We start from the raw sequence: 20,873 nt of genomic DNA on the forward strand, positions 1-20,873 counted from the left end.
AGATGTTTCAGGCAGTCCGGGAAGGCTTCTTAGATGAAGTAATACCTCAGCCCATGCTTTCAAATACGCTTTGTAGAACACAGATGATCTCTGCCATCATGCCTTTTGTTTGTCTTATACCGACAGATTCATATTGAGCTATTTGTCCTGGGGTGACTAGTCAAATGACTTTTACATGTGTTTGCCATTTTCCAGCTCGTCCAGATTATTATCAATACAACACACTTGGAGAAATCCTGTAAGTACTTGGAAGAATTCATCACCAATATCACTAATGTGCTTCCAGAGACAGTCCATACCACCAAGCTCTATGGCACCACAACTTTTAAGGTGAGAAGGCCCTACAGTATTGTAGAACTGCTCTGGTATCCATAGTCCGGGGTGTTCCACCTAACATGGCTTTGTTTCCTCCAGGTTGCATAGTAGTATGATTCATAAATGCTCTTGAGAATAGGTGTTTATGAACTCCTTAGAAAAACAAATACTAATGCTAATTTTGGGGAGTTTAAAAAAAGTCTACAACTGTGTCCATTAAATCTTCTTTACATTTTGTATGTGAAAATAGCTATTTCCTCAGTTGGCCCCCATCAGAGTTAAGAGTTCTTAAGTATGGTTTGGATGATAGTAGTTATAACTAAAATTAACACCAATGAAATGTTTTAAGTTCGCTGTTCTCTCTTTTCTGTGTCCTGTGTCCAACTTTTTTTTTTAACCTTACTTTTAAGTGAGAAATTTCTGCCCCTTGCTATTGTAGTTAACAACTTTATAATTATTTCACAAGGCCACAGCATTAGTTTTGACCCATGGTTAAATCAAACGGGAAAAATGACACCATTGTGGATCAAAAGAAGGATCGATGGTAGATGAGGTTTTGGAGAGTAAATGCCTTCATTTCAAAGAGCCTTAAGAAACTCCTTTATTTTGCCATATGAGCCTTCAATACGTCTTTTTTCTTTTTTAACATTTTTTTCTATTAGTTTCAGGTGCACAAAGCAATGTAATAGTTAGACATTTATCATTTATATCCCTCACAAAGTGATAGCCAAAAAAGTAACAGGGCAAGTTCTTAAACAGTGAAATGGTACATTCTGACATAAAGCCAAACATGTATGCTTTGGGTTTTTGTTACTGTTGTTATTGTTTGATTATTTTAGTCTTGAAACAAGTCTATGCCGCCTTTTTGAAATTCACTTGTTTACATTACTTAGGTATAAAGTTGTAGAGTAGAAATCATGATTTATGTCTACTGGTGTCTACTTTTTCCTATCCTTTTATCCTGTTTCTCTATTATTGGTACCTCCTCTTGAGAGTAGATTTAAGAGAGGAAATCAAATTTGATTCATATTGCTTATTACATTTTATGAGAGAGAAAAATTGTTCGAATTATCTGTCTTTTTTTGTTATAAGAAAAAGAATGAGAAAGACCCTGAATAGCCGAAGGAATCTTGAGAAAGAAGAACAAAGCTGGAGGCATCCTGCTTCCTGATTTCAAATATATTGCAAAACTATAGTAATCTAAACATTATGGTACTGGCATAAAAACAGACACATAGATCATTGGAACAAAATAGACACCCCAGAAACATACCCATGCATAATTGGTCAGTTAAGTTACAAAAAAGGAGCCAAGAATATAAATTGGGGAAGAGATAGTTTTTTTTTAATAAAAGGTGTTGGGTAAACAAAACAGCTACATGCAAAACAATAAAACTGGACCCCTATCTAATAACACACACGAAAATCAACTCAAAGTGGGTTCAAGACTTGAATGTAAGACTGAAACATTAAACTACTAGAAGAACACATAGGGAGTAAGTTCCTTGACTTTGGCCTTGACAGTGGTATTTTGGATTTGACACCGAATGCAAAAGCAACGAAAGGAAAAATAAACAAGTGGGATTTTATCATGCTAAAAAGCTTCTGCACAGCAAAGGAAACCATTAACAAAATGAAAAAGCAACTGATGGAATGGGATAAAATATTTACAAATCGTAGATCTGATTTGTAATATCCAAAACGAAGAACTCCTGAAAATAGCACAAAACCAAGTAATCTGATTAAAAAATGGGCAGAGGAACTGAATATATATTTGCCCAAAGAAGTCATAGAAATGGCTAACAGGTAAATAAAGAAGATGTTCAACATCACCAATTATCAAAATGCAAATGAAAACCACAATGAGTTATCACCTCATACCTGTTAGGATGGTCATGATCAAAGAGACAAGAGATAAATGCTGTCAAAGATGTGAAGAAAATTTTGCACACTGTTGGTCGGAATGTAAACAGGTACAGCCACTGTGGAAAACAGTATGGCAATTCTTCAAGAAATTAAAAATAGAACTGCCATATGATTCCACAATTTCACATGTGGATGTATATCCAATTGGAATAAAATTATCTTGGAGCGATATCTATATTCTGACATGTTCACTGCAGCATTATTTACAAGATCCGAGATATGGAAATAACCTAAGTATCCATCAACAGATGAATGGATAAAGAAAATGTGTTTTATATATTTATAAATTATATATTTATGAAAGCAGAGAATATTATATATATATATAATTATATATATATAATTATATATATATTATATATATATATATAATTATATATATATATATATAATAGAAGATTATTTAGCCATGAAAAATAAGGACATACTGCCATTTGTGACAACATAGATGAACCCTGAGGGCATTATGCTAAGTAAAATAAGGCAGACAGAGAATGACAAACACTGCATGCTAGCACTTATATGTGGAATCTTTAATAAAAGTCAAACTCATAGAAACAGAGAGTAGAAAAGCTGTTGCCAGTGGTGGGGCGTGAGATAAATAGATGTTGGTAAAAGGTACAAACTTTCGACTATAAGATGAATAAAGTCTGGGTATCTAATATAAAACATGGTGACAATAGTTAATAATACTGTATTGTATAATTGAAATTTGCTAAGAGAATAGAATATAAACGTTGCACTTAAGAAAATAAGATAAATATGTGAGGTGATAGATGTGTTTAATAATTAGATGGTGGGAATTTTTTCATAATATATATGTATATCAAATTACCACAGTGTACCTTTTTAAAAACTTACAATTTTATTTTCAATATTACCTCATTAAAGCTGAAAATAATTAAATGATCAGCAACAAAAGATTCTTTATGTATTTATATGGTTAGGTCAGCTGCTGGATGAGTTACACGTTCAAGGTGTGACCATGAATTATTTGTTTCAAATTACCTATAAAATTACTTCAAATTTATTATCCATCATATTATATGTGTATCATTACTTATAAACTTTTGAATAATGTCTTACTATATTAATATTGATACTGTTTTAGTGAGGAAGAGACTTATTTAATAAAGTGGCCCCAAGAATGAGTATGTAAATATAACAAGAGCTTTAAGAACTTCAGGATGACCTGAGGCAGTTTTATGAGAATTATAATTACTCTTATATATTAGCATTATTATGGAGCGTGGGTAATACTTCTGTCAAAAAATATTTCCACTTGATTTACTGTGGAAGCCAGAATTTCTCCAGGAAAGAAAATGTGGGTGGGACTATAGTTGAGTGTTCAGCAGAGAATAAGGATTTAAGAAATTAGAACGTGAAGTTCATTTATAGTTGTGTATCATATGGAGAACATGTAATATGTTCTGCTACTCTTTCCCTACCCCATCTCAATTTTCTTATTTCAAGGGCTTTTCAAATTATGGTCAGATATCCTCCCAGAGGATGGCTTGTGTATTTTGTTGTTGCTTTAGCTTTAAAGTTGCTGAGGGAAAATTAAAGGCAGACAGGAAGCCAAAGGGGTTGAACAGCCAGTTAAATACTTAGTAGAGGAGAAGTTCTGGAGACCACTAAAGGTCATGTCCACAGTGCTTATTGGAAACACTGATTACTTAAAACACATTGAGAGTTTATTTTTACCAGGACTGTTTCAGACCAGCTAACGCGGAACTCAGTATAAACATGGCAATTATAATAGCTACAAGTTGTGTATTTTCCTAAGCTACTGTTTCCAGAAAACTTTCCCTCACAGATGGAAACCTTTATGCTGAAAAAGGGGCAAAAAGAATCAGAAGGTCTTCAAGGTATTTTTCTTACAGAGTTCCTTCTGTTGCCATATGTGTCATAATCCAGCAGGCATTCTTTGCTTTCTTGGTTCATAGGAATTTCTTCATTCTTACAAAATAGCAGGAAGGTATTTACTAATTTTCTAAGTATTATTATTAAATATTATTAGTAAATATTTAGTAAATATTTACTAATATTTGTGTACTTGCTATGCAACAGTATGGTATTCTTGTTTAGAGAGAGAAAAAATACTTGGTCTTTGGATTTACAGTTTATAATCTACAGGAATGACAGATACTGTAAATTCTATAAAGAGCTATGTGAAAAGTACTAGAATAATACAATACATACATTAAATCCCTCATTGATTCTACGTTTTTATAAAGCATCTGCTACATGCCAGGCAATTTATAGGTATGAACTGAAAACATAAATCTCTTGACCTTACGGAGCTTATAGTCTAGTGCTACTGATAGATGAGAAACAAACAAAAATGTAATTTAATGTCAGGTAATGCTAAGAACTAGGAAGAAATATAAATGACCTGAATGAAATGACAAGTGGAATCATTTGCATTTCTGTTAGATAAGCATTTTGGTCACAGGGAACATTACAATAGTAAGTATTGGTGTGTTCAAGGAATAACAAGGGAGTCAGTCTGGCAGTGATGTATCTGTCAGTGTTGGTAAGAGTGGTAAGAGACGAGATAGGAGTCAGATAATTTCTGGCCTTTAAATACTTTGGATTTTATTCTGAAATGAAATGTGAGGCCATTAGAAGATTGGGAGTGATGGTGATAAACTGATTTATATCTTAATGGGTAACACTGGTTGCCATGTGGAAAATAAATGGATTATAGGTCAGTAAGAGTGAAAGAAGAGAGTCCAATTTGGAGGTTATTGCAGTAGTGTAGGTAAGAGATAATGATTGCTTGGACTACAGTGGTAGGGGTGGAAGTGATAAGAAATATTTTTGAAGGATGAGATGGCAAGTTTTACCTCTGGATTTGGTATGGGGTTATAAGAGAAAGAGTAGAGTCAAAGATGATTCCAAGATTTTGAACTAAGCAAACTGGGTGAATAGTGGTGCTATTCACTAAGATAAGGAACAGTGAGTGAATACAGATTTGGGGAGTGGCCAAACAATCAAGAGTTCCATTTCTGACATATTAAGCTTGAGATATATAATAGTTATCTGCATAGAGATATTAAATAGGGCAAAGTTCTAGCTGGAGATTAAAATTTAGAATTCATCAGTATCAAGATTGTATTTAATGCCATAGGCTGGATTTTTTGGGGGAATTGAATATAGATGGAGAAAAGATGTGAGGATTGAGCTCCAAGGGAAATCAACACTGACAGGTCCAGAAAAAGAAGGGAATTCCATAGGGGATCAGTAGTACTTATCTCAGCTTTGAGACCTTCCAGGAGGACTTCCCAGAAAAGGCACAAGTTGAAATGGGTCTTGGGACCAGCAGGAGAGGTCCAGATGGAGAAAGGATGAGGAGAGAGTAAGGGACATTTTTAGGAGGGGTAACTACATGTGCAAGATGAAAGAACAAAATATAACTAGGCGTATTCAGTATGAGAGGCTTCTAGCAAGTGTGTATTGCATTTTTAAAAAGAATCATTTTACCTTGCCTAATTAAAAGGAAAGAAGGAAAAAAAGATGGAAGAAAGGAAGGGAAAGAGAAAAGAAAGAAGAAAGGAATATATCACAATTACTTGAAATTTATAATCAGAGGAAATTAAATGCCTAAAATACTTTGTTTAATTCTGTGCTAATAAATTTCAGGACCTATAAGAAAATATGTGATTAAAATTGATTTAAGAAGATAAAGACAACTTACTAATAACTATGAAAGAAATGAAAAATTGTTAAAAACTTCTTAAAATTGGGCAAATCCACAAGTTCACCAGTGAATTCAGTTACACCTCACGAAACAGAAATTGTTGTAGAATTCAAGCTATTCCAGACACAGAGAAAAAAGGAAAGTATCTCACTTCACTTCTGCTAAGTCAACGTAACAATGATTCAGAAATCAGAAACCACAACAAATAACCCGAACAATTAAAGGGAAATATTGGTGTAAAAATCATAAACAATAAAATGTCAAACAAAATCATATGTATATAGAAAGTAGGGATAAAAGTAAAGCTAAGAGAGCAAGGATGATTAGTGTTTGAAAATTGCTTAAAATTATTCACTAATAGATCAAACAAGAAAATAATATGTGAGTATCTAAAAAGATACTTAAAAGGAAGTTATAAGTCAACATCTCTTCCTGCTAAAATCTCTTAGTAAACCCCTCTAATAAATCCAGGAGGCAGAAAATCAGTAAGGATATAGTTGAACTAAATGGTACCGCAATCAACTGGATCAAATTGACATTTATAGAATACTTTGTCCAACAACAGCAAATACACATTCTTCTCAAACTCATAAGAACATTCACCAAGGCAGACCGTGTCCTGGGTAATAATACACACCTTAACAAATTTTCAAGAATAGAACTCCTACAAAACTTGCTCTCAGACCACATAATTAACCTATGGAACTAAATAACAGAAAGATAGCAGGAAATTCCCAAAATATTTGGAGATTAACTAACACACTTCAAAATAACACGAGTCAAAGAAAAAGTCTCAAGTGAAATTACAATTTCCAATTAAATGAAAATAAAATACAACTTATCAAAATTTGTGACATCAGTGAAAGCAGTGCTTAGAGGGAAATGTATAGCATTAATTGCATATATTAGCAAAGAATAAATTTCTAAAATCAGTAAGCTTCTACCTTAGGAAACTAGCAAAAGTAGAGCAAATTAAATCCAAAGTAATCAGAAAAAGAAGAAATAAAAATTAGAGCATAAATCAATGAAAATGGATAATCAAGAGAGTAAATTGGTGAAACCAAATTCTGGGTCTTATAAAAGAAATCAATAAAATTAATAAATCTTGATCCAGACTAACTAACAATAAAAGAGAGAAGACACAATTACTAATATCGTAAGTGAAAGAGAAGCTATCACTACTGATTCCATGGACATTAAAATAGTAATAAAGAAATACTGTGAACAACTCTATACCCATAGTTTGATACTGAATGTATGTGAGATGATGGATGTCCCAATTTAATTACTTGCGGTGGGGAATCCTGTGACAGTGTATACCTATATCTGATCATTACACTCTACATCTTAAATATCTTACAATTTTGTCAATAATACCCTAATAAAGCTGAAAAAAATTCAAATATTTAAGGAAGAAATTACACCACTTCCCTACGTTTTCCAAAAAAATTGAAATAGAGGGAATACTTTAACTCATTGCATGAGGCCAGGATTACCCTAATACCATCCAAACATTAAAGAAAGAAAAACTACAGACCAATATCTCTCATGAACATAGATACAAAAATGCTCAACAAAATACTAGCAAATCAAATCCAACATGTATCAGAAGATTGTGCAGTTGATCCTTGAAAAACTTGGGGGATTATGGGTGTTGAGACTCTGCATGGTTGAAAATCCATGTATAACTTTTGACTCATCAAAAACTTAACTACTAACAGCCTGCTGTTGACCAGAAATCTTACTGAAAACATAAACAATTAACACATATTTTGCATGTCATATGTATTATATACTGTGGTCTTACAATAAAGTAAGCTAGAAAATAGAAAATATTATTACAATCATAAAAGAAAATATATTTCTAGTATTTATCAAAAAAAAAATGTGGGTATAAGTGGACCCGCGCAGTTCAAGTGTCAATTGTATACTACCACCAAATGGATTTATTCCAGGTCTGCAAAGCTCACTCAGTATTCAAAAATCTGTTAATATAATCCATCACATCAGTGGGCTGAAGAAGGAAAATCGTACAATCATACCGATAGATGCAGAAAAGCATTTGACAAGAGTCCAATACCTATTCATGGTAAAACCTCTAAGCAAACTAGACTAGAGAAGGAACTTCCTAAACTTGATAAAGAACATCTACAAAAGTTTTGCAACTAACGTCACTCGATGGTGAGTAACTAGAAGCTTTCCTGCTAAATTCAAGAAAAAAGGAAAGCATATCCCATCTACCACTTCTAGCCAACATCTAATAAGACAGGGAATAAAAGACTTACAGATTGTAAAGGTAGAAATAAAACTGATTTTGTTTGCAGATAACATGATTGTCTAAGTAGAAAATATGAAAAATTAACAACAAAAACAAACAAAAACCTATGAGAAGTAATAAGTAAATAGAGCAAGGTTTGGGATACAAGATTGGTATGAGTCATTTGCTTTCCTATACCAGTAATGAACAACTGGAATTTGCAATGAAAAATGCAATATCATTTACGTTAACATAAAAAAGAGAGAAGTAAATATAACTAACAACATAAAAGAGGTCTGTGTGAGGGAACATATAAAACTAATGAACAGAAGGCAAAGAAGAAAGATCTAAATAAATGGAGATATATTCCATATTTATGGATAGGAACACTCAATATTTTATCAAGATATCAGTTCTTCCCAATTTGATCTATAGATTTAACATAATCTCAATCCAAATCTCAGCAAGTCATTTTGCATCTATCGACAAATTGAGTCTAAAGTTTGCATGGAGAGGAAAAACAGCCAGAATAGCCAGTACAGTATTGAAGGAAAAGAATACTGGAGGATTTACCCGACTTCAAGACTTACTAAAAAGCTTCGGTAATCAAGAGAGTATGGTATTGGCCGAAGAATAGATGAGTAGATAACGGGAACAGAATAGAGCGCCCTGAAATAGACCCACACAAATATAGTAAACTGATTGTTGACAAAGAGTAAAGTGAAATACTTTGGAACAACTGGACATCCACATGCAAAAGAAAAAAAAATAAATCTAGACACAGATCTTACACTTTTCAAAAATTAACCCAAAATGTACCATTGACTTACATGTAAACCCCAAACTACAAAACTCCTGAATAGCATAAGGGTGACTCTTAGGGACCTTTCATTTGGCTATGACGTTTTAGTTAAAACACCAAAAACATGATCCATCAAAGATAATATTAAGTTGGATTTCATTAAAATGAAAAACTTCTGCTCTGGAAGAGACTTGTTAAGAGAATGAAAAGACAAGCCACAGATTGGGAGAAAATATTTGTAAAAATGCGTATCTAATAAAGAACATATCTAAAATATACAAAGAACTATAAAAACTCAAAAACATGTAAACAACCCAATTTAAAAATGGGCAGAAGATCTGAATAGACACCTCATCATAGAGTGGAGAGGGAATTTTAAATTAAAATAACGAGATATCACTACACAACTATTGCAGCAATTGACAACACCAAATGCTGGAGCAATAGCAACTCATTCATTGCTCGTGCTAATGCAAAATGGTAGTGCTATTTGGAAAGGCACTTAGTCAGTGTCCTACAAGGCTAAACAGTGTTACCATGCAATCCACCATTATGCTCTTTGGTATTACCCAAATGAGTTAAAAACTTATTCCGCACAACAACTTACACATAAAAGTTTAGAGTAGCTTTATTTATAATTGCCCAAACTTAGAAGCTATGAAGATATTCTTCAATAGGTGAATGGATCAACTGTGATACATCCAGACAATGGCATATTATTCAGTGACGAGAAGGAATGAACTATCAAGCCAAGGAACGACAGAGGAAGCTTAAATGCACATTGCTAAGTAAAAGAAGCCATTCTGAGGAGCTATATACTGTATGACTCCAACATATGACACTGTTAAATGCAAAGTTATGCAGAAAATAAAAAGATTCGGGGGATGAATGAAAGAGGGATGATGAGATAGAGCGAAGTGGAGTTTTAGGGCTGGGAAGCTATTCTGTATGATACTATATGGTGAATACATGACATTACACGTTTTTTTTTTGGTACCTATAGAACTGTACAATACAGAGTAAACCCTAATCAAACCATGGACTTCAGTTAATAATAAATTATCAATATTAGTTCATCAATTGTAATAAATGTGCTGCACTAGTGCAAGATATTTTAATAGGGAAAACAATGGGAGGAGAATGGCGGCCAGTATATTGCAAATGGTCCGTATTTTCTGCTCAATTTTTCCTTAAGCCTAAATTTCTAAACTACAATGTTTAATAATTAAAAGAAAACTCTTAGTAAAACGGGAATTCAAGGAGAGTTGATTGTCATACAAGTCGATTATCATATTTGTAGATAGCTAATTATACAAATATTTAAAGATCTAAGCACAGGAGTGCCCATTGAAACCTTGTTCATATAAGTAAACATAGCCAATACCTATATAATTGTTTGTAAGCACATTACAAAATTTGTAGCCATTAAAAAGGTGAAAATGGAGAGAAGGGTAGGAATTAGAGAGAAATTTAGGAGTTAGGATTTACAGGACACAGTGATGGAAAGAATGAATGGAATCCAATATGTTGCTTAGCTCTCAGCCTTGGACTGAACTGAAAAGGTGAAGAGTGGGGATTATGATCAATCTGATTCTGGACCTAACTGTTCAAAGTTTCTGTGGGTCATAATGCCCAGGAAGCAATCAGATATTCTTCAGGAAGATAGTCTTCAACAAGAGTGAGTTTGGACAGAGATAGTGGGAGCCATAAGAGTTGAAATGACCCAGCAGAAGTGAGAGGATTAGAAGCCAGGAAATTAAAACCTGACGAAAACCATGTCATGAAAGCTGAAGGAGAACACAATTCTAGCAGAGGATGTTTAACAGAGATCAAGTAAGATCAGACTGAAAAATGAGTGTTGGATGTGGTAGCATGGAGGTCCTGGGTTACCTTGGACCAATCCATGTTGATGGATTGTTAGCATTGGAATCCTGATTGTCCTGCTGCAGTGTAGACGCTTTTGTTCTGAAAATATTTTTCTTAGAACATTAGTCACATAACCTTCTTAGAGTCTTTTATATGCTAGTGTACTTCAAGAGTCTCTTAAATGGAGTTGCTCAAACTTCTTTGATCTCGGAACTCTTTTGCTGTTGTTTTAGCATTTTTCAGGAGTGATGTTACTTAGAGCACATTTTAGGGATGTATCTACCAATCTTTGAGAAAGCTTAATGACAAAGAAACTAGAGAGGCAGGATAGTAACTGTGGGAATAAGCCTTAAGTTGGATCATCAGGATACTTACAGTAATCGAAGTGAAGAGACTAGGGGATATAGAGAGGGTGGTATTACAGGAAGGGAGGTTCTTGGAGTCCCAGAAGAGATGAAAGGGCATAGAATCCTGAGAGTATAGTTTTAAACAGAGATAAGACAGTCAAAAAGGATGCAGAAAGCTGAGGACAGTGCCAGTTTCTCTATTTGGTGAAGCAAAATAATAGCTTGTCTTGCAGACTCAAAATAGAAAAGACTCTACTGTGCTTTTGAAAAAAGGAAAATTCCTGGAGACGATGATATTACTTAATGTTCCCAATTCTGTTACTTAGTTGATATGTGTGAGATGTCTCCAAGCAGAAATTTCTGTTTTGCTTATGTTGGAAGTCTGAATGATTTTAAAAATTTCATTATTTTTCAGGATGCCAGACATGCCGCTGAAGAAGAGATTTATACCAACTTAAATCAGAAGATTGACCAGTTTCTCCAGCTGGCTGACTACGACTGGATGACAGGAGATTTGGGCAACAAAGCCAGTGACTACCTAGTAGACCTCATTGCCTTTCTACGTAGCACCTTTGCTGTCTTCACACACCTTCCTGTAAGTGACAATTGCTTTCACTTTGCCCATCATACAGAAAAAAGTTCTCTTAAACTGGTGAAAGTTGTTTGTTTCTGCTTCAGCCAGGAAGCTTTCCAGGATATAAAAGTTCACACTCTAATTATTCATCCCTTAACAAAGATTTGGAGACATCTTCTCTTACTTTTTCATTGACTTTTGCGTTGTGTTAATTTTGAAAATGGCTCCTAATAGTATGTGTACTTATATTCCTTCTAACTTCAGAATAATTTGTGCAAACACCTAATGAATACCATGGTAGAAATAGAAGAGAAACTTAGGAGTTAGAATTTCAGACTTGTATCTTTTAGTTCTAGAATGTCCATTTCATTTTTTTTATAACCTCAAATTCTCTGGTAAAATTCTCCATCTTTTCATCTAATTTTTTTTTTCTCTTTTCTCTATTTTCTTGAGCATATTAATTACAGTCATTTTAAGGTCATTGCTTACTAATGCTAATGTGTAGTTCACCTACATATTGCTGGATTTGTTTCTGATTTCTTTTTTCTTGGTTGTCAAGTAATGTGGTCCTATCTCTTCTTACTGTTTTTTTGATTGATATTAGGTTGGTGCAAAAGTAATTGTGGTTTTTGCAATTATTTTTAACGTTTTAAATCTCAATTACTTTTGCACCAACCAAATAGACATTGTGTTTAAAATATGTACAGAGGTTCAGGTGATATTGTGGAAACCAGAATTGGTTCACTCTTTCCCTTACTAAGTAGGTAAAATGGGTGGATAGTTTGTGGTTTGAGCCTTATCACCTTAATCAAATCAATGGACTGATCTGGGTCAAACTTGGGTTGCCGTTGTAGTGTACCTTTGGTTTGCCCCTGTTACTGTGTTTCCCCGAAAATAAGACCTAATTGGACAATCAGTTCTAATGCATCTTTTGGAGCAAAATTAATATAAGATCTGGTCTTATTTTACTATAATGTAAGACTGGGTATAACATAACATAACATAACATAACATAACATAACATAACATAACATAACATGACATAACATAATATAATAATACCAGGTCTTATTTTACTATAAGACCAGGTCTTTATAATATATAATATAATATAATATAATATAATATAATACCGGGTATTATATTAATTTTTGCTCCAAAAGACGCATTAGAGCTGATTGTCCATCTAGGTCTTATTTTCAGGAAAACAGGGTGGGATGCAATTCTTCAGAGCTTTTAGTGAGAACCCGGCACATCATTGTCTCTTCAGCACCAAAAGGACTATAGAAATTGCCACTTCTCAGAGAAACCTTATCATTTCAGCCTCTTCCTGACTTTTTCAATTTTAGAATTTGGCAAATGTCATGAGAAGGAGTCTTACCCTGATCAACAGTTGCCAACAGGAAAAAAAAGTGGTTGGAGATTGTAAATGTCAATTTACCACTCTCTCAAGAGCTTTCAGCTCCTACTTGAGATTTTCATGAATCCACCCACGAGTGAGTCCTTCTCTCTGAAACACTGTAAGACTGTGGGAAATCTTACTTTGCTTTTCAAAGGTTTGGGCTTAGACCCTTATTTTTCTCAGCTGTGTAGCTTTAGATTTCAGAAAGGGGTTGCGGACAAAACTGGCCCTCCAATCTCCAGTTTTGGCACTTCGGCCCTATGGAAGCAACAAAAATTCAGTGTTTGTTTTTTTCACCCCTAGATCTTAACAGATTTGCAGTCTGTTTCAATGTCTAGCTTTGGCAAATGCTGCCAGGGAGAGCTGCAGTTCCTCAGCTCACCTTGAAAAGGTCTGCCTTCTTTGTAGTTTCATTCCCTTTAGTCCTCATTGTTTTACATCTTTTGGTATCTTTAAATATGTTTTCTGGAAGTTTTTCTTTACTGCCTTTCCTAGTGCTTCCTGGGAGCATTAGCCTGCAGAAAATTAGGTCATTTCATCCTGCTTCATCTTGGTGCCAAAGTCAGACCAAAGTAGCACAAAAGAGCAAACAACAAGCTAATCTCACTGTTATGGATAAATAAATAAATAAAGTTTTAGCTAGTCATTCCAGTATTTTAAGAAGGTAATTTAGCACTACAATGCAGGATTTATTCTAGAAATGCAAGGATGGTTTGATATTTAAAAATCTGTTAATATAATTTATCACATTAATAGGTGAAGGAAATAAAGTATATGATCTTTATATATTCTTAAAAGGTGTTGTATAACTTCCAGCCTGCATTCCTGATTTTTTTAAAAAAACTTACTAAAATATTAGCAATATAACATTTCAATAACATGATAAAGAGCATCTATATGAAATTCAGCAACTACTATAGATGTAACAGTAGAACACTAAAAATATTTGTTTGCATTAGCATCAGAAGTATAATAAAGATGCTTCTCACAACTACTTTACAAGTTCTATCAAAAAAATAAGGTAAAAAAGAAATAATTTACAAATACTGTAATGAGCCACAATATTATCATTATTCATAGGTTATTACTGTATAATTGGATAATCCAAGAAAATCAACTGAAAAATAATTAAGACCAATGAGACCTTAGTTGGTTAGGTGGTTAGATGATCCACAAAGAAAACAAATCCGCTTCTCTTATATTAGTAATATTGTCATAGAAAATACATTGCAGAAAAATGCCTATTCATTTTGGGGGCATAAGATATAACATTTCTATGAGTACAATTAACAAGTAATATGTAAAATCAATGTGAAGAACATGTCACAGAGTCATTTAAAACAGACTTCATTATGTACAAGTACATACAGTGTTGTAGGATGGGAATATTTCATATTGTAGAGAGTTTTTCTAAAATTAATCTAATTACAATGACTATCAAGCAACTTTGGTGGTGGTGGGTAGCTTTGGGAGGCAAAAATGGACAATATTTCTCAAATATGAAAAACAAAAATAATGAGTGTGGTCTTTTCCTGTCTAACATAGAAATACTATTATAAACCAAAAATAGTTTAATTAATATCATTCTCACACTGGAATAAAATAATAGATTAAAGGGATAGAGTATAAAATCTATAAGTCATTCGAAGTATATGTAAGAATTTAGTATGTGGTAAAGGTGGCATTCGGCAGCTGCTATTGCCACTACTTTATTCTCAATGGGTAAAAAGAATGTTAAGTCACTATCTCACATATCAAAATGAATTCTAGATGAAATACATGTTTAAACTTTTAAAAAGAAATAAATTATGGGGAAACCAATAAAAATATTAGCAAATGTTTCTATAATCTGAAAGTGAGTCATCATCATAATGATGATACCAAAAATTGAAGTCATTAAGGACAATGTTAATAATTTGACTGCATAGAATGTTTTTAAAGTACCTAAAAGAATTAATATAGAAAATAGAATGCAAGCTTATTCAGAAAAATAATTACAATAAATATTCCCAAAGGTCAATATCTGTAGTATATAACATAACACATTGTTTCAGATTTAATAAGAAGACACAGAATTTGATGGAAAATTTTGCAAAAATTACATTTAGGCGGTCAGAAAAGAAGAAAAATAATAGACTAATAATAACGAGCAAAATGTGTAACTCTAATAATACTACATATTAACATTGTGTGATATTTTTGCCTATGAATTTGCCAAAAAGTCTTCTTGGTGGTCAGTTTTTCAATATGACTCAGAAATCTCTTAAAATTTGTTTACCTTTTACACTGGAATCTCACTTTTAGAAATCTAACTTAATGAAATAATCATGGGTGCATTATAAAATTCAGATATAAGTATGTTCATCATAGTAGCTAACACATCTGTTGCAGACCGTTTAATTTATTCCCAACGTTCTGCAACAAATGTGTTAGCTAAATTATTCAATATTCACATAATGTAATATCAATCATTCATTAAATTAATGTAGATTGATAGTCATTTAAAATGTTAATTATATCTTACTTGGAAAAGCAGATTGCAAAATAGTATATACAATATGATTTCACTGGTTAACTGTACTTATCTCTGTGTAGCTTTTAAATTTTCCTTTTTGTTTGTTTAAAAAAAATGCGTTTCTGTCCTGAAACATTTGCTGCTTTTATAATCCTAGGGGTGGGAGAAGGTGATATTTAGAATCATTATTCTCTATCTCAAGATTATTCTGTCTTCAATAATTAATTTTTATTGAAAAACACGTTTGTTGGAGAAAGAGTGTTTTAAAATTTGTTTCATTTTTTTAGAAGGAAGATGGACAGTAGTATTTTGGCCATTATGTCTCCCCCAGCATTGTACAATTATTTGAGTAAGATTTTGAAGTATCATAAGAAAAAATGCAATTGTTCCAAGTCAAAGCCACCTGGATAAGTTTTCCCTACATTCATCTTCCTTGTTTATTTTTTATTTTTTATTTTTCTTTTCTTACAAAATAAAAACGATTCCCTAATAAGTGTCACTGTTTATATATGTTATATAATACAGTGGATCCTATGTATACAATAGCTGTCATGTCAACACCATACTTACTTTAACGTCCAGGCCATTTAGAAATAGTAACATGGATCAAACTCATGTTTGTCTAACTTAAAAAACACGTATTAGCCAAACAGAGCTGTGTCTAAGATTTGCTCTTGTGCATTATTAGTGAAAGATGAGAGAGGAAGGAGAGGGATATTGAATGATAGGAAATATTTATATAACATGGAAAGAACTGCAAAGAAAATGGCAAAGACCCGTGTTTTCTTACATTTTGAAATCCTCAGTTTTTTGTAGTTCTCAGGGATGTTTTGTCACCACAGTAGCAACATAGCAAAAGGGATAGGTCAGTGTGTGTGTGTGTGTGTGTGTGTGTGTGTGTCCCCTAGATTACGTTGCATTAGATAGTGGATGGTCCCTTGAAGTTTGGTGACTAAGGTGGCCTACCTCTTTTCATGAGACAACCAGAAATCATTGTCATAATAAGATTTTCCAGTTAGAGTTCTAAAACTTTGCTGTGTACTTTGAGTTAACAGATGAAGTAAGTTCACAAGCATGTTTTTCAGGCTCCAGTTGTATAATTTACAATTGCATGCACAATACCCATTTTGCATGCTCAGCATAAGAGCATAGTTTTTTTTTATCCTTTTTATCCTGGTCATTATCTTTCAGAAATGCTTGAGAGAAAGGAAATGCTGTCTCAAGTAACAGAAGCAAAAGAGGGAATCCTGAATGTGTTTTCTGTCTGCTGTTGATGTTAATTTATATGACCCGGGGCAAGATCTCTCTTAAACCACCTTGGTTTGCCTTAACTTAGTTTGTCTAAAAATTCAGTGATACCTCTCCTTGGCCTTCCTTCCTGGGCAGTTAATTGATGGGCCATCTTTAAGGGTAAGTTATTTTCTACATAGAAGTTCCTCAAATTCTTCCTGTCTAAAACCCTCCAAAAATGGACATTGCTCTTAGCACTTGAGTTAATTTTCTGAACTGCTGCCATCTCAGTACTAACCAAACGATTCTGCTATTTAGAAACGGACAGCACCTCTCGTTAAGTATGAAACTTTTTCTGTGACCATCTAGACTTTCCATGTTGTGATCCCCACACTGCCTTTTTGTCTTTCTCTCTCTCTCAGTTTTCTTTTTGCCCTCCCCAAACTGAAGTACTGCTCTTTGTCAAGTACACCCAGCTGTTTTCTACCCTTGGTGTTTAGTTGTGCTTTTATGTCTTCATTAATTGCCTCTGCCCTTTAACTACATGTATTGAAATCTTACCCATTTTTTCAAGGCTCATTTCAAAGCATACACTTTGTGTGAAACCTTCTCCAGTTGTTCTGACCAGATGTGACATCATTCTTCTTCGAGACCCTTCTTTTATGACACTACCCTGTATTGGGTGGGATGTGTCATTCATTTGTGTGCTCACTTCAGGAAAGGGGAGGGTGGTAATTAAGAAGTATGTACTGTATTCCAGATATTTTATATGAGTTACATGTCATCCTAATTAATAAAGCCTAAAACTACCTCAATCAGGTAAGAATTATTATTACATTTTAATAATGAGAACATGAACACAGGGAAGTTATTTACTTTGCAAGAGATACAGCAAATAGGTAGCAGGGTCAGGATTTAAAGAGATTTCTTTGACTTTCAGACTGTTCCATTATACCATCATGCCCACCAATTTGATCGCCAGCTGTAGGATGGTGGCTCTGGATAGAGACCTCGTTTTAGTCGTCTCTCTCTCTGTAATCCAGCGGGGCACCTTGACTGAAACAGTGCACAATAAGTTTTTTTGGAGTTTACTTGTTTTGAATTCCTACCTGGGAATTGAAAACCATTTTGGGATCATATATATCATTAAAAGTAACCATTTAATTGTTGAAAAGTCACAAACTAGTCTTATTCTGAGACTAGGCCCCAAAATGTGTTTGGGTTAAAATTCTAAATTAGTCTTTCTCCTGTCATATTCTCTCAAGTTTATCTGAATAAAAAAGTGACAGAATTGTAATGATAAATATGCCTCACATTTGTGTGTCACTTTATCATATTCGGACTTATCTCTTATCTCTTCTCATGATCTCATTTGGTTTTTAGAATAACCTCTATGATATATGGATAGTTATTATTTTCCTTATTTGACAGATATCGACAGTGAACCTAACAAGGTCTTGCCCAAGCTTAGAAAATGAATATCAAGAGTGTGGGTAGATCCTAAGTCTTTTTTACACTGGGTCATGCTTTCTCCACTTTATAAAACTGTCTTTCCATATTTAATAGTAGCTACTATCTTTTGAGTACATATCATGTAGAAAGTACTATGTTAAGCATATGCATATTCTCTCTCTCTCTCTGCTTCTCTCTTTCCATATATACATATATACAGATACATACATATATGTGTATATATATATGTGTGTGTCTGTAAATGTGTGTATATATGGATTTTTTGGAAGAAACCAATGATAATCTGTATATATGTATATCTATGTGTGTGCATATATTTTCATATACATATATATACAAATTTTCATTTTTCCTTGTAACAAATTTGCAAACAAGTGTTATTACCCCATTTTACAGATGAGGAAACTAAAGCATAGAGAGGTTTGCTAAAGTGTTAAAATTAATCATCTGGTGGTAGTGGATGTGGGGTGTGGCTACCCCCAAAGCCCATGTTTTCTTCCCATTAAGTTATGTTACCTCTAAGCTATGCATGAGGAGCACTAGGATTTATTTCATGGTGCCATCATTTAAATGCCGTTTCCTCGATGAGATTCTTACTCAGTGTTTTATGTTAGTGTATAAAGTTTAATCATTGTGACCAATACAATTCCTAGTAGGAGAGGTAAACGGTGGTAATGTGCCCAGAAAGTGGAGCCTCGATTTGGAAATGGGAAGGATACGAGTCAGTGAGTTGCCTGTTAATAACCTAACTTAGTTCCCTTAGCTGACACCTCATGTGGAAATTCTCTCATCTACTGGTAATAACGATTCTGTAAGTCAGCCCAATCCCTAAGGTTTTCTCTGGAACAAATTAAGGAAATTTCAGGTGTCCTCAAGGGACCAGAGGCATCAGAGCCTTCAGGATATCGACTAAATTTGTCTTCAAATTAATTATATAGACAGAGCCAGTATCAATGATTTTTTTCTTTTTTCTTTTTCTCCTCTGATAGAGCAGAAATTACAGGTTTGCTAATTATTTCTCTGTCTACTGAGAAATTCATTATGTTTCCTATTTACATGCTCTTAAGATTTTGGTTATTTGAGCTACATAAAGTACTTTGAAATCAGCATTATTAGTGTGGTATTGGGATGTGAGTGTAGTTAATCACGTAAATCCTTTCGTTTTATTTTTTTTTCAGAGATATCATTGTGTGTTGAACTATTAGTTTGCACTTTCCCCCCATAAAACTGTTACCAATAGCAGTTCTGGTAGTACTGAGCCAGTATTCCCTTGCCTCTTTAATGATACTGATCTTTGGATTGTCGCCTGCTTCTTCCAATTATTAAGCAAAAGGTTAAGACTGTTTGATTCCAAATACTAAGAGCCATTCTAATCCTGTTTTTGGTGATGAGATAAGGTAGAAAATAAGGAAAATCTGGAGCTTAAAGGACTGTGAAACTTTCAACTCAAACCCCATATCGGATATGCTGTTTATGAGTCAGAGATTCCAGTGAGAACTTCTTGGTTACTGCTATGTCTGGTCAACTTAATATTTCAGATCCATTTATAAAATGGACAGGAGACTGCTCTGATTCTCTCTAATTGGTGCTGGTGAGGTAGGAAGCTGAAGTATTTTCTGAGGACAAAATTATTATTTCAACATTGCTTATGAGAGCAAATAATTAAACTCAAGTTTAACGGTGTAATAACAGGTAAATGGTTATATAAACTATAACATAATTCAATGAACTATTATGCATTTGTTAAAACTAATTTTATGAATATTAAATAATAACATTGCAAAGTATTTATAATATAATGTTAAATGATAGAAGCAGAATGAAAATTTTATAAACATGATTATAAGTCTGTAAAAATTCTAAAAACGTGTTAGTAGGGAAAAAGTTCAGCAGGAAATATGTTAAATGTAAATAATTGTTTTGGTGTGATTTTTCTATTCTTTTTCAAAATTGTCGGTATTTTATAGTTTTTTGTTATTGGCATTTTAAAATATTTAAGCATTTGCTTTATTAAAAACAATTAGATCTTTATAGCTGAAAAGGTATTTTTCCAAGTTCCCAAGGAGGAAAATACTGCTGCTTGGGAACACTGCAGTTAGGTCATTCTAAACTGCATTTTTCCTTCTTGACAAGATGGCAAATTTGAGCCTGCCACATGGTGCCAAGATGCTCCAGCACATCTAACGCGCATGTTGTGGGGTGAGGAGTTCACAGTTAAATGAACAGGAATCTGGTACATGCCACTGTTCTGTGATACTTTCATGGTGGTTTATAGCCACAGTGTTAATATGGCTTAGTAAGTGCTTGAACTTCTCCAAACAAATAACACACATTATTGGAAATCAGACACAGTGCATACTTGCCCCTGGGGACTCCTCCTACTTTGAATTAGCAACTGAGGTCTTGTTGCTCTTTAACTCCCTGGCTGTGGATGAGGTCCGGGCTCTTCTTAAGGAAAAACTA

General features: G+C 33.6%; 1 protein-coding gene across 3 annotated transcripts in view; it reads left to right on the forward strand.

Annotated features, from left to right (window-relative positions):
- The window catches only part of EXOC6B (exocyst complex component 6B), a 584,188-nt gene that overhangs the window by 320,013 nt on the left and 243,302 nt on the right, over nucleotides 1-20,873 (forward strand). For all 3 annotated transcript variants that reach the window (XM_033124336.1, XM_033124337.1, XM_033124335.1), the window contains exons 17-18: nucleotides 196-330; nucleotides 11,632-11,811. In XM_033124336.1, the coding sequence (XP_032980227.1) occupies nucleotides 196-330; nucleotides 11,632-11,811 (315 nt within the window). The remainder of the gene's footprint in view (nucleotides 1-195; nucleotides 331-11,631; nucleotides 11,812-20,873) is intronic.

This window comes from Rhinolophus ferrumequinum, chromosome 13 (assembly GCF_004115265.2).
Source record: "Rhinolophus ferrumequinum isolate MPI-CBG mRhiFer1 chromosome 13, mRhiFer1_v1.p, whole genome shotgun sequence".
Lineage (NCBI taxonomy): Eukaryota > Metazoa > Chordata > Mammalia > Chiroptera > Rhinolophidae > Rhinolophus > Rhinolophus ferrumequinum.